General features: G+C 35.5%; 2 protein-coding genes across 2 annotated transcripts; both read left to right on the top strand.

Moving 5' to 3' along the window:
* The first annotated feature begins 7,503 nt into the window (after window positions 1-7,503).
* LOC120077397 lies at window positions 7,504-9,336 on the top strand. The gene is made up of 2 exons (XM_039031281.1): window positions 7,504-8,971; window positions 9,068-9,336. The coding sequence occupies exons 1-2, from the start codon at window positions 7,504-7,506 to the stop codon at window positions 9,334-9,336; spliced, it is 1,737 nt and encodes a 578-aa protein (XP_038887209.1).
* A 1,627-nt stretch (window positions 9,337-10,963) lies between these two features.
* Window positions 10,964-12,832, top strand: LOC120069194 (eukaryotic translation initiation factor 3 subunit G-like). The gene is made up of 2 exons (XM_039020883.1): window positions 10,964-11,408; window positions 11,981-12,832. Exons 1-2 carry the CDS (start codon window positions 11,075-11,077, stop codon window positions 12,511-12,513), a joined length of 867 nt encoding a protein of 288 aa, XP_038876811.1. The 5' UTR covers window positions 10,964-11,074; the 3' UTR covers window positions 12,514-12,832.
* The last annotated feature ends 2,858 nt before the right edge of the window (window positions 12,833-15,690 follow it).

The raw sequence follows: 15,690 nt of genomic DNA, 5'->3' as shown, positions 1-15,690 counted from the left end.
ATATTTATTGCTTGTATGATGAAAGTGAGATGCATAAAAATGGATCCAAATATTTCTCAATTCTTAATTCTTCTACTCAGCGGAGGAGCTTTCATTGCGTGTGAGTTTATTTATTTATTTATTACTTTTTAAATATTATTTTCTCAATTTTAATTAACTTTAAGATTTAGTGGAATTCTTATGTTGGTAAATTGGGGTTTATTTAGTATACCAAATTATGTAGTTAACCTTTTTTTCATCTCTAAAGTTTTAGATGGATCTAAATTAACGTTCAGTGCTAAACTTTTAAAATAAATAGAAATTGAAAATCATAAAATATCAATATAAAATTTTGAAATATAGATATAAATGAATAAAAGTTGAAAATACAAACAATCAAAGTTTTGTTATGGTCAACAAGCTCTGGGCCATCGAGCAATAATGTTCATGGAGGTGCTATGTCACTACTAAGTGTCATGGGCATGTTTTTTGAATGATTGTGCCTATATATGCTTTCCATATTTGAATTCTTCGCTATTTTATGAAAAAGTAATATTTGGGATATACCCATCTTTATATATCTTAGTTTAGTATATGTTGTTGAATGGAAAATTTCAACAAATCACAAGGCATCACATCATAACAATGAAAGTCCAACCTCATTGTGGAAATTATAAATTGGACCGGACCAAGTAATTAAAGTCACTCGAATCCTCACATACTTCAAAACCATTGTGGAAATTTTGGCTAAAGAAGACATTCGGTCCAAGCCCAATTTTTTTAGCTCAAAAGCAACTAGGGCCAAACCATAAGGTCCATGGAAACTCTATAAATAGAGTCCTTACCCCTTTCATTTTAGGGGTTGGAAGAATCGAAAGTCGAAACTCTAAAGTTGAAGTTTAAAAAATTCAAGCTTTAAACATCTGAAGAATATAACTCTCCTCAAGTTTTGAAGATCTAAAATTCCAAAGATTAAAGCTCCCAAGATCTCGAGAATATAGCTCCCCTCAAGCTCTCAAGCTTTCAAGTGTTGAAGACCGAAGCTTCTCAAGTTTCGAAGATTGAAGCCCTTAGAACTTGAAGATCAAAACTATTAGAAGATTAAAAAACTAGAAGACTTCAACAAACTGACCATCTCTTTACAACCTACAAGCTGAAAATTCAATCTTTTCAAGCTCAAGAAAAAGCTCACAAGTCAATTAACAAACCAAAGACTGACCCAAGCCAATGAACAAACCATAAGTCGATCCAAGCAGATCAACAATCCAGGGGTGTAATGACCCGACTTTCTAACTTATACTATTATGACATTATTACATGCATGCATAAGCTTGAAAATCATCCCCTTGCAACTTAAGCGAAAAGAATTAAACCTTTTTATTAAAGTAAAGAATTTCACAAGGTAAAAGTTATAAAAAAAAAAAAATACATAAAACCTTAGTTCGAGGTACCCCTAATCATAAAGTGCAACACAAAAAAAAAGTAAAACAAATAAAGAATTCAAAACATTTGTTTGCTAAATTGGAACATGAAAAACATGGAAAATTAAATGCACAAGCATCAGTCTAGTCTCATAGGTACGATCACAGATTCTTCTTGTCATTCTCCGATCTATCATTGCCTTTATTTAAAAAATATTTAAGAGGAAAGGGTGAGTATAAAATACTTATTAAGTGACCCACTACTAGGCCCACTAGGTGAACTTTTTAACCTTCCTATCCAGGCATAAGTGTACATCTTATAACATGGCAGTCGTTATGAACCCGAAGGAATACCTATCATCACAATCATGGTGATTTCGAAGGAACACATATCATGGTAGTCTTAGTGATCCTGAAGGAACACATATCATAGAAGTTTTAGTGATCTCGAAGGAACACATATCATGGCAGTTTTAGTGATCTTGAAGGAACACATATCATGGCAGTCTTAGTAATTCCGAAAGAACACAAATTATAGCAATAGTGGTGATCCCATAGGGACATCGAATTAGTCATAATTGGAAAACCTGAAGGTTCCCAAACATAAGATGTATACAACTCGATAGAAAAGCTAACAGTTCCCATCTAATCTAGCATGCTACAATGAATCAATAGACCTCATATCAAAATCATAGTCATATTAACATAGCCATCATATCAGCATGCAAAAATGCAAACATACCATCTCGTGTCATGTTCATATCAACATAGCTCATAGATTAGCAGAACGGCCACACAATCCTTACAATATCAAAGCAGAGCTATTCATTCCATAACATTTATTAGCATACTTTCACGGTATAAGCTCATCTTATCTTAATATCAATAACTTGGTTAGGGAACTTAGGTTGAAGCCAAACCAATAGTAAGACACTTACCTCAAGTATAATCCCAAAAAGTTAGCAACCAACCTCCTTTTATTTCAAGCAAAAATCTTGAATCATCCCCTAAACACAAATTGAAATTAACTTAGATACTCCAAACTTAAATCAAACACGAAATTATATTTATCCTAACAATCTCCAAAACTTACCCAACTCGTGGTCTGAAACCACTTCAAAGCTTCGAAATCAAAACCATCCAACACTATACTACCAAAATAAATCTTTAACTCTAACGAGCAACGACTTTAAATCTTCACTTCCAACCTCTTAAATCATAATTAAATTAGCAATTAAGTTGATACTCAGTGGGTATGCAAAAGCTATTAACAAAGACCGCAAAACTTACCAAAAACTTGCCGAAAGAATCTTAAACTTGTCGGACAAAGGCTCCAACCAATCCAAATTTGTTATTTCAACCTCCAAATTTATGATTAAAGCAATAATTAGGCCTATTATTGGTTGAGTATTCAAGATACTTAAAAAAAATCCTTCCAATCTTAATTAATTTATTAAACTCTTTAATTAAATCAATCAACATTCATTAACTATTAGGCAAACCACTATAGAACCCTAGTTGCACTCTTATGCACAGTAGAACATGTTGCATCCACGGATATAACCAGTTCATGTAAGTCAATCCTCCACGAGTTGTTCGTAACTACAATTGGGTAAATGTTCGTTTTACCCTTATAATTACCTCTATATTCTTAAGCACCAACGATCCTCTAATGAACAATTTTTTTGTTGTCCAATCATAAACCAAGTCTCTCTCGAGCCAATGAGAGGATGGGACCACATTGTTCAAGTCCTAAAGTCAGTACTTAAGGGAACCATTCATCTGCTTACCCAATATGAGAATGAGTGAATTTCATCTTGTGAAATTACGTTCCTAGCTCTCTATTTGATCAAGTCCCCAAAATGGTAGGCTTATTGAGTTGGCGACTTGGGTCACTCTTATCCATGCAAATCAAAGGACGAGCTCTAATAGATCGAAGTTCATAACTCACTCAGGATTCATATCGAGTTACATATGATCATCTAGTGAAATATTAATCTCTTCAATTAACAGATTTACAAAGAGAGATTAATTATTTGCAGTCCAGTCCTATATAAATTCTCTGTATAAGATGATACCCCACTCGCATGTTTCCACGTGAACAATTTGGATCACGTTGTTTGTAATACTTATAAAGTGGGTCTTGTCCGTAGTCTCACCAGAATAAGACGCCCAACCTTATCCATATACTACAGATCCTTTAGGTTATTACTTGAACATGATCCACTTGTATGTCAACTAGTTCAAGTTTCACGTAGTAACCTTGGATTTTACTATAATAGATAATTTATTATTGCATATTTAATAATTAAATTAAATAGTATATTAAATAACTAATTAACGAGACTTTAGGGCACAAATCTCAACAATCCATATAGCTGAACCCTTTAAAGAAGTTAGCTCATGATTAAAAACAAATGAATTGATTTCATTTAGATCAATAACTATGGTTACAAGATAAATGTTCAATGGATGAAAAGAAATGAAAATAGACTCAAAATTATATACCAACATAAGGGATCAAGCTAAGTTAACAATATGCATAAAATCTAAGTGTTGAGCAAAAGTAAACTGGACACATGAAGTTTTTTAAGGTATTCCACATCTTTGAACCTAAAAGGATGTTTATCTCATAATAAAAAACAAGGAATACAAAAAGTTAAGAAACAAATGAATTCACATTACTTATGAAAAGAAAATAATACAAAATTTGTTCCAATGAAATGAAGGAAAAAATGTAGCTAGTTAAAAGTATAACCTAACTTTGTAAAATAAGAAATATAAAAGGGAAAGAAAATTCTCCCCACTTCCTCCCCATCTTTCGTCCAGTCAGAAATTCCTTGTCTCGTTCGAGTATGTCCTCAAGGAGTAACTGGACATTTTTAAGTAAAAGGATATTAAAGATTTATATTTATCTACTAAGTATTTTTTTAAAACTTTTTTTTAAGTGTATTATTGAACTTTTTAAAAGAAAAGTGAATTATTAAAACTTCAGAAAGTTCAATAGTAGCTTTTTACCGAAAACACTAACTATTCTCATCTGGAACTAACAAATAAGGGTATTTTTTAACAATTTTTAAAATTTCAAAGGTATTTTTGAAACTTTTTAAAGTTCAAATGTATTTTTTAACTATCAATCTTAATGTGAGAGATTTGGTTCGGAAAATTGTCAGAAATAACTCGTTTAAGTTTTCACCTTACAAAACTAGCACACTTTTTTAAAACTCGTTAGAATAGTTTCTCTCGGTCTATCTCGCCCGAGATCAGCCACTGAGATTTTGTTAAAAAAATAACATTTTCTAACTTATCAATGGTTTTGGGCCTTCTCGCTACATCTTGCCAAAATTACTCACCGAGATTTGCTAATTTTTTCAAATGTTATGTATTCTTCCCAAATCTTTCCATAATTAAAAAATCACACTACCAAATATTACATAATTTGGAGACATTTGAAAAGATAATTGGTAAATTATTTAGATAATCGATAAATTAATTTAGAAATTTGTGTAATTATGTGGATCTCAGTGTTAATCGACACCAAGTTTATATATATTTGGGCTTTCTCAGTGAAACCCGAGTATAATTAACACCAAAATTCAATATATTTGAGTTTTCTCCGTAGAATCTCGGGGAGGATTAATACCACAATTCAATATATATCTCAAATCTTATCCCATTTTTCGCAAAATTTGATATTCCCCAAAATTTAAAAATGATAGTGCAATTATCTTGAGTTAATTTGGAAAATCTATTTTGATAATTAGAAAATCCATTTGAAATTTTGGATATTCATATAATTATGGCAACATAAATTATATCAAAGATTTGAAAAACTACGTAATTATTTGATATAATAATTAATGATAACCAAATTGGAGAAGATGTAAAAAGATATAAGATTTGGTATCAGATTTGGAAAGATTACATATAAAACAATCGAAAAAAATTATTTTTTAACTAAATTTCAGTGACCAATCTCGGATGCGATGAATCGAAAAAAAATTATTCCAACGAGTTTTTTTTTTAAAAAAATACTAATTTTGTAATGTGAAAACTTAGCAAGGTAAGTCTTACCATTTCCCGAATATTGGAGTAAATTCAAGGCTACAATTGATTAGGAAAATTGACAAAAATGACCTATTTGGGGTATGATTTTGTATTTTTGACCTATTTTTGAAAAACAAGTTTTTTGACCCCTTGAGGATGAAAATGATGTAAGTATGAAAAATATTGGTTGTACAATTACTCTTATGTCCCTTACTAAATTCTCACCTTCAATTTCAACAACCAACCTACCAAATTAATTCACAAAAAAATCTCCACCTCAAAATTTTATTCACAAAAAATTATTTTATCCAAAAATAATTGACAAAAAATTATTTTTACATTCTAACACTAAAAATTGCTCCACCAGATTTAGTTTGTTTACAACCCCACAAAAGTTCTCTTCACCAAATTATTTCCATAATGATATTTTATATAAAAAAAAATGAAAAAATAGTTAGAGGATCGTATAGCAATGTGAAGAAAAGTTAGATGAATATTCACTAAAGTTGAGCGATTATTGGGACTGGGTAGGGGGAGGGCACCGAGTAGAGAGGGGGCGCATAGAGAGGGGGAGGGTATTGAGACTAAACAATCGCTTAGTACTATTGCCTAATATTAACGATCGCTTAGCTATGATCGGTGGAAACTAAATGATACGTTGGATTTTCTAAACGATGACACTATACGATCGTTTAGCTACGATGCGTGCTAAGCGATGCGATAAAGTGTTCCGCGATAGCGCTGAGCGATCATTTATATGTAGAGGTAAGCGATCGTGGCGTGTGAACTAAATGATACATTGGATTTTCTAGACAGTGGCACTACACGATCGTTTAGCTACAATGCGCGCTAAGCGATGCGACGAAGTGATGCGCGATAACGCTGAGCGATCGTTTAGATATAGAGTTAAGCGATCGTGGCATGGGAACTAAACGATATGTTGGTTTTTCTAAATAATAGCACTACACGATCGTTTAGCTACGACGTGCGCTAAGCGATGTGATCGTTTAGATGTAGAGCTAAGTGATTGTGGCGTGGGAACTAAACGATATGTTGGATTTTCTAAATGATAGCACTACAGGATCGTTTAGCTATGAGACGCGCTAAGCAGTGCGATCGTTTAGATGTAGAGCTAAGCGATCGTGGCGTGGGAACTAAACGATACATTGGATTTTCTAAACGATTGAGCTAAGCGACCGGTTTTTCCCTCAAGTGAATCCGGTTCAGCCCCTTATTAAATGCCCACTTTCAATTTCAACCACCACAACCAAATTAATTCATATTCCACCTAAAATTAATTTATCCAAAAACCATTTCTAGACTGTATCTCTTCATCAAATTGTTTCTTTTCATCAAAATTCTCCACTAAAAAGTTATCTTCATCAAAAGTCCAAAACTTGTATCTCACGAAGTTGTAATTTTGTACACTCCGTCATAAGAAGGTATGTATTTCATTTTATATGTATTCTCAATAGTTTACTAATTATTAGAAAAATTGACAATGCCTTCATTTGATATTATTTATAAATTTTTTGGAGATTGAGTTATGGTTGCTTTGTTAATTGTATGTGTTTTTTTTTTTTTTTTGTTAATAATGCCTTGCACTTGATATTTATTTATCAATTTATAAAAAAAAAATTTAAAATATGTTATTTTTTTTATACCCAACTGTGCTTCTTTGGGTTACCCGACCGGGCACACACAAAGGAACATGCTTCTATTTTTTGGCCAGGTGGTGGACCAATCATGTTTTTTTTTTTTTTTTATTGCATCATATTAATACATTTTCTATATAAAATGTAGGAGAATGTCTCGTGTTTGGATTTGTTTCGGTGGCATTTGGAATGAGAGGGAAAAAGATTACGATGGAGGAGAGTTGCGGGGGGTTTGACATTGAGTTGGGCATGACCTATAATGAATTTCTGACCAAAGTTTATAGGATAAGTGATATAATGTCGGATGAGTATGATCTTGTTATAAGATGTATACTTCAATTGAGATCCAAAGCCCCTGCATTTGTAATTCGGAATGATGAAGATCTACACATATTCCTTACATGGAAGAGGTCTCAGTAATACCTCTTTACATATCTACGCTTCCAAAGTGTTTAACAAATCAAGGATTTCATCCAAATAATTTATATGTCCGACGAATTGAAGAAATCCTTTCAACATCTAGGCCAGTACTATGGAAGATGGAGTCGGATAGTCAATTTTCTCCCACATATTTTAACACATCACTTACTTCGTTGCCTAGTAATTTGACAACTCATAACTTAGGGGATGATGTAGACCAAGGTCAATATTTCAATGATTGGTCTTTGAGGGAGAATGATGATGAAGAGGAACCCAAGATTAATACCCACCAAACACCTCATGCAGAAGAACGAACAATCGAAGACTACGGAGGCTCGTCACATGCAACGGGTTGTGACTTGTCACATCCTTCTAGTAGCACAATCACCATGCCAGGTCAGTCTTATTCTTCTGAAGATGTGCAAGTTGGTGACATATTTATATCTAAGAAGGATTTAAAGATGTGGTTATCTATGTTAGCAATTAGAGTTAACTTTCAGTTTAGGGTGAAGAAGTCGACCACAACATTATACAAAGTTATATACTTAGTTGAAGAATGCAAATCGAAACTTCGAGCCGTTAAATTGAAAAATTGTGAAATATTTAAGATCTCTAAGTATGACAATTTCCACACATGTAGAAATGAAATATTGACTAACAATCATAGACAAGCTTCTAGTTGGGTTCTCAGATATCTAATTTCGTCGAAGTTTGAAGATGTTAGTCATTCATATAGACCGAAAGACATTGTCAAGGATATAAAACAAGAGTATAGTGTGAGTTTAAGTTATGACAAAGCATGGAGGGCAAGGGAAGAAGTGTTAGTGCTTGTTTGGGGGTCACTGGAAGAATCGTACAAGAAGTTACCTAAATTTGGTGAAGCCTTACAAATTGAAAATCCTGGTTCAGCCTTTAAATATGATCTGCAAGAAGATAAATATTTCAAGTATGTCTTTATGGCTCTTGGTGCTTCCATAAGGGTGTTTCTGAATTGCATTCAACCTGTTTTAATTGTAGATGGAACACGTTTAAGGGATAAATATAGTGGTAAACTCCTGCTTGCGATTGAGGTCGATGAAAATAATCAAATATACTCAGTCGCATTCGGTATATTTGGTAGAGAAACTGATGAATCTTGGGTGTGGTTCCTTCAACAATTAAGATGTGTAATTGGGCAAGTTTATAATTTGGTTATTGTATCAGATAGACACCCTAGCATAAAAAAGGAAATTATCACGGTCTTCCCAAAAGCATTTAATGGTATCTGCATCCATCATTTGAAAGCTAATTTATTAGTTAATTTTAAGAATAAAGATATTTTCGATAAAGCAGCAAAGGCAAATCGTGAGTCTGTGTTCAAGTACCACTGGAGTCAATTTGCAGGGTATCCAGGTGCACACAAATACCTAGAGGATATCGGTCTTGAGCGGGGGGCTAGGATGTACCAATGTAATAAAAGATAGAATCAGATGATAACAAACCTCGCTGAGTGCATAAATGGAGTGTTAAAAGATGCACGACAGTTACCAATCACTTCATTTCTAGACCATATTAGAGGTTGGTTACAGGATTTGTATCACAGACGTCGAATGGAAGCATCAAACAATACGTCAAGACTGTCGAACTATGCGATGACAATAATTCGTGACGCTGCAGACAAAGCGAGTAGATATGAAGTTCGACCAATTGACCAACATGAGTTTGAGGTGATAGATGGAGGATTGGGAGGCCGTGTCAATATTCACGCAAGAATGTGCACTTGTCGCAAGTTTGATTATTATGAAATCCCTTGTTCACATGCCATTGTTGCATGACGGGTTCGAAATATTGATCATACCTCTCTTTGTTCACGAGTATACTCTATTGATGTAGTATTGGCTGCGTATGCTGAACCTGTACGCCCACTTGGACACTTTTCGGAGTGGAAACAATCATTGGCCTTCGTCGATGTTGAAACATTGCCTCCAAAAAGAGTTCCAAGAGTAGGTCGCCCACGAACAACAAGATTTCCTTCTACAGGTGTTCTAGATATAGTCAACGGGGTCATAACAAGACGACATGCAATCAACCTCTTAATACTATTGAGTGAAGTATGGATTTTTTTTGTGAACTTGGATGATATTTTTGTGAATTTGGATGATATTCTTGTGAACTTGAATGATATTTTTGTGAATTTGGATGAGATTCTTGTTTCTTTTTCTTTTTTTTCGCATGTGCCCGACTGGGAATTGGCGCCAATTTGCATGCATCCACCCGAGAATTTGTATAATTTTTTCATTTTTGCATGCGTCCGGCCAGGAATTGGCGTCATTTTGCATGCACCCCGTTGGGAAATTTGTATACTTTGATGAATAATTGCATGCGCCCCGCCAGGAATTGGTGTCATTTCGCATGCACCCGGCCAGGAATTTGTATACTTTGATGAATAATTGCATGCGCCCGACCACTTCATCCCATCGCTTAGCACGCGTCGTAGCTAAACGATCGTGTAGTGCCATCGTTTAGAAAATCCAACATATCGTTTAGTTTCCACGCCACGATCGCTTAACTTTACATCTAAACGATCGCTCAACACTATCGCGTAGCACTTTATCGTATCGCTTAGCGCACGTCGTAGCTAAACGATCGTATAGTGCCAATACCTGCCCTCTCTCTGCGTGCCCTCCCCTACCTAGTCCAATACCCCGCCGGGCCGAGACCGGGCGCCACCTATTCTTACCCGATTTTTCCCCCTTCCCCCTCGTCATTTCCTCTTTTTCCCGCCCATACTCGGTCGAAATACACTTACGGCCCGACCGGTCTACCACTGGACACAATCTTTCTTCCTCAAATCTATCCCCAAGCAACCTCAAACTTGCCCGCCCGGTCACAATGTTATGAAGCCGGGCCGGGTAAGACCGATTTTCGAAAATGCATTTTAGGATCAAACTTATTTAGAAAATGCCGAACATGATGTTTTTAGGAAAAAAAATATCATTCAACATAGATCTAACATAGATTTCAAATATTCACACAAGAACACCTAACATAAACTAACACATTGAGTGAAACAAAATGAAAATCCATACCTTAATTGAAAAATCCCAATGATCTTTAATGAAAAGGAGAATGACAAGGAAATGTAGAATGAAAATAGTGAAATGAAGTGAGATTGAGGACTTTTGAAATGGAGAAGAGTGAAAATGGAAAAGAAAAGTGAGGGTTTAGAGGGTTTGAATGAGTTTTGAAATGTGAAAGATATTAGGGTAATTTTCATTCATTTTCAAAATTGTGAGTCAAAAAACATACTTTTTAAAAAGGGTCCAAAAATCAAAATCAAAACTTGAAAAAGACCATTTTTGTCAATTCCCCGTTGGTTCCAAACAAAAAAAAAAAAAAAAAAGAAAAAGAAAAAGAAAAAGAAAAAGAAAAAGAAAAAGAAAAGAAAAAAGAGTAAATTGTAATTTGCAACTCCACTTCTATTTTCCTTTTGGTTCTCCTTCCCCGTGAAACCCTAGCCCCCCAGTATCTCCTTCGCGAGCCCTAGCCTTCCCGTTCTCCATTTTCTGCGCAATGGTTCAGCCGACAAATACATCCAAATTGCGATGGGGGGAGCTAGAAGACGACGACGGGGACCTAGATTTTCTTCTTCCGCCAAAGCAAATTATCGGGCCAGATGAAAATGGGTTGAAGAAAATTGTTGAGTATCAGTTTAACGAAGATGGTAACAAGGTCAAAATCACAACCACCACTCGTACACGCAAGCTCGCCCATGCTCGCCTTAGTAAACATGCCGTGGAGCGCCGATCTTGGGCCAAGTTCGGCGATGCTGTTCATGAAGATGTCGGCAGTCGGCTCACTATGGTCTCCACTGAGGAGATTCTTCTCGAGCGCCCTCGTGCTCCTGGTTTGTTTTCAATAAATCTTGATTTTGGTAGTTCTTTTGTGTACCAACTATTTATAGTTTGTTTATGGAGCATGCCATTTGTTTCTATGTGGAGTGGATGGAAACACTTACAACACCTGGAGAAAATAAGGTTGTTCTTATGGTTACGGTGGTGATTGAGCTCTATAAAACTGTGGTACTTGCTTACTAGAAATGTATGAACGCATATGATTTGCATTCAAAACGAGGGGAGAGAATCACTTTTGTATGAGGTGAGTTATAGGCTTTGCAGAACTCTGCACGTGGTGTGTGTTCTTTTGGGAATGACAGGGTTGTCCTGTGAATTGAGTATTCCAGATTTTCATTTTTTGTTTTTGTATCCTCTGTATGTAGGATTTATTAAGCCGGATAATTTCTCTGCTTCTTTCTTTTGATTTCTTTGTTTGGAAGTTTGCTTGTGTGCTTCTCATAAATTTTGTATGTACACTTTTGATACTCTATTCTGCTCACGTTAATCCTTAATTGGCAGAATGAAAAGTATCTTCTTGCCTTGTTACAATTGATTTTCTTACAAGGAATGAAAATGATTACAGGTAGCAAACCAGAGGAGCCCAAGGTTGCTGGAGACCCGCTAGCTCAACTTGGTAAAGGTGGAGCTGTTCTTATGGTCTGTCGAACTTGTGGTAAAAAGGGTGACCACTGGACCTCAAGGTGCCCTTACAAAGACCTGGCACCACAAGCTGATGGATTGGATAAGCCTGTTGCACCAGAGGCTACAACTGCTGCTCCTGGTGCAACAAAGGGAGCGTATGTTCCCCCAGGTATGAGAGCAGGTGCGGAGAGGACTGGAACTGACATGCGGCGTAGGAATGATGAAAACTCTGTTCGTGTTACCAACCTTTCAGAGGACACTAGAGAGCCTGACTTGCTTGAGCTCTTCCGATCTTTTGGTGCTGTTAGCCGAGTTTATGTTGCTGTTGATCAAAAGACTGGCATGAGCAGAGGATTTGGTTTTGTGAACTTTGTTAATCGTGAGGATGCACAAAGATCAATTAACAAGCTTAATGGATATGGTTACGATAATCTCATCCTTAGAGTTGAGTGGGCCACTCCAAGGGCGACTTAAAGGTAGGATCTTTCTCTCAAAACGTCTCCTGATTTGCTTACTCCCGCTGTTGGAGTTTTCTCTCCCACATTTTGTTAATGCCTTTTTGAGATTCCAAGTCCTTAAAACAATTAATGATATCTATTTCTACTTGATAATTAAATTTTACATGTAGTAGAATTAATTCAATGTCTTTGAGTTTTCGTATTTCATCAGTTAAAGATGGGATGAATGATGATGTTTTTTCACATTTTCTTAGCGTGGCAATAGTGCTGAAATGACAATATGTTGTAAAGGAAAATCCATTGCTGTTTATGAAGCTGTATACGCTATTGGACGACATGGTTTTGACATGCATATTTTACAATCTTGAGAAGAAGCCATATGCTGTTCAGTCTTAAAGTGATTGATTTTGATTAATCTTGATAGTAAATTTAGGCTGTGTGTCTTTTATTGGTTGGGACAAGTTTTGTGTGAATTAGCAAGGATAGTTTTGCAAAGTTATTCATTCTGGATAATATTTCTGATTCGGTGAAAAGAAGAATTTACAGGAAACTATAACTACAAGCTTTGCCGGTTGATGGGTGAGCTCAATAGTTTCATTCGGAAAAATTGAAAGAATACAAATGCATATAGAAAACCAAGCCTTCTAAAATCACCTCTATAGAAAAGGGACTGAGAAAGTAAAATGTTGTCTAAAGAGTAATTACAAAAGGTCTTTGAAATCGTATCGTAAAGGTAAACTTGAAACTTCTTCAAGGACCAAACATCACTAGGATCCCTTTCCACTCCTTTCAAAACATTGTTGTTTATCTTACTCTACTAAACCCATAACATCACACACTCCCCCGCAAACCACAACAATTGGACCATCTCCCGAGAACACAAATTGAGGAGGAACTCCCCAATCGAATTAGTGACATTCCTTTGTTGAGCCAGCATATAATCAAATTCCTAGAGGAAGTGGTCCCACGGACCTTTTAAATTCATTCACAACTTGAAAGCAAGTGAGCCAATTTTTCATAGGCAATGGCTTGATCAAGAAAATCATAGGCAAATGGCCTAATTTGGGGAGAAGCCATTAGAGCTGTCACCAAAGAGTCTTCATAGTGTGTTTACCTAACAACCCCCGTAAGAGTTGAAGAGATTTTTGATATATCCTTGAGGATTCCAGGGACAACTCCGTTCTATATTGTCAAGTATTCATGTGATTTTACTTTTAGATAATGGAGGAGACACTTTACACCAAAGAACAAAGATTTAAAGTTAGTGCCATAGGTTCCGACTCATTATTAGGCTGATTGTCTGCCCGCAAGCTGTACTTTGAATGTAGTCTTGTTCAAACTAATTGCTGTTGCGTGATACCTTCCTTTTGGTCGATTGTCACATACATGACTCAATTCTTTTAGGGTCTTGGTTGGGTTTACATTTTTCATCACTGCCTTTTTGTTAGTCAAATCTGGTCTTTTCTGTTGGAAAATTTTGAATTGAGTTGTCTGAGGGGTATAAATTTGTTGACGAGTGATCTTCTGGTATAGAATAATCATGACTCTCGTCTAGTGATTCTTTGAATCAATGGCCACGATTCCTTACCCAAGCAATACAATCCTTAACGACCTTCCTCTATCTCCCAAATCCCTCGTTTCAAATAATACCGTTAAGTAAACAGTGTTTACCCTCAACCCTGGAGGGGATTTCCTAATATCATGACTCATGAATTCTCTCTTAGTTTCCAGAAACAATTTTCAAACGCATCCCTTAACAAGGATTTAGGGGGAGAAAGAATTGTGTTTTTGCTTTAAGCCTTTAATGAAGGATAGGTGTGGGGTAAATGAAGATTTGAAATTGGGTGTTGTTTTACCCTCTAGAAAATGATCCACATATGGTCTGATTTTTCATTCTGTACTTATTATCACTTTAGGAATGAGATTACCAATTTTATGAAGAAGTGATTCCCAAATTGTTGTCCAGATAGGAATTCTTGTTTCGAAGGACATTGGTGAACTTCAAGTAGGAGACCTTTCCAAGTCTTAAACTAATACCAAATCAATTCAGAACAAAATTAGTGTTTTCTACACTTGAGAGACATGAGCCTCGCTTCGTTTGCATTTCTTGTTTTAAGGTTGAATGTTTGAACGCTCAAGTAGGTTTGATTAACAATATTTTTTTTGTTAGTGTTCAACCTTGTGGAGGGAGCTAGTTCTCATTACCTATTTAATTATTCCCCTAGGATTAATTCTTAATCAATTTGGGGTTTTAGGTTTTGACAATTTGAAGTTATTGTTAGGTGGACGAGTTATTATACGCAATTCCTTGTCAATTTATTTATTTTTCCTTTCTTTTTAGTATATGATTGACTAAGTCGTTGGAGATGATCGACGGGGTTGGTGATCGGAGTTGGTCACCAAAGGTGATCATCGAAGTTGGCCGTTGGAGTGGTAGTCGTGTAGAGATGATTGTCAGAGGTGGTCATCGTCGGAGGTGATTACATAGTTTAAAATGTGTCTTTTGTATGTCCATGATAATACATGTAGACATGTGGTGGGGTTTGGGGCATTGACTTGGGTTGACTTAAGTTGAGTTTTTAACCTAACTCAATGTTTAGTCCACCAACTTCATAAGTTAAATGTTAAATAATTCAACTTCATTAACTTCAACAATATTAGCTATTGATGTTTGCACATTTATCGAAGAATTCCATTTTCCTCTCTCTCCAATCTTTCCAATAATTTTACCCATCAACCATCACCCATGGCCAAATCCAGCTACAATTATCATCCACAACCAACTCCGGTGACCACCTCTGAAGCCCAATATCGACAACAACCATTGACGACTAATGTTACCTCATTTTGATTACATGTCTTGGCAACCACCTCAGATGGACAAACTCTGGAACCACCTCTTATAGTCATAGATGGACATAGGGCGGAGCAAGGATGGGAACCATCCCCTTCCTTATCCTATTTTGGTCTCCATCCCGGTCAAATGTCCTATCTAATTTCTAGAGAACTTAGCAATGATTTCTCGTGGGGAATAGGGATTCTCATTCTTTTAGGAATTTTTCTTCTACTTTCAACCAAAAAAATATATAATTCTTTAAATGAAACATTTTCAATACAATTTCTATTTTAATAAAACATTATAAAGTTTCCTAATATATATATTAGGGTTTTATAGACACAAAAAATTAGATGA

Source organism: Benincasa hispida, chromosome 1 (assembly GCF_009727055.1).
Source record: "Benincasa hispida cultivar B227 chromosome 1, ASM972705v1, whole genome shotgun sequence".
Lineage (NCBI taxonomy): Eukaryota > Viridiplantae > Streptophyta > Magnoliopsida > Cucurbitales > Cucurbitaceae > Benincasa > Benincasa hispida.
The sequence above is the reverse complement of the archived record's forward strand: the minus strand, read 5'-3'. Positions and strand labels throughout refer to the sequence as shown.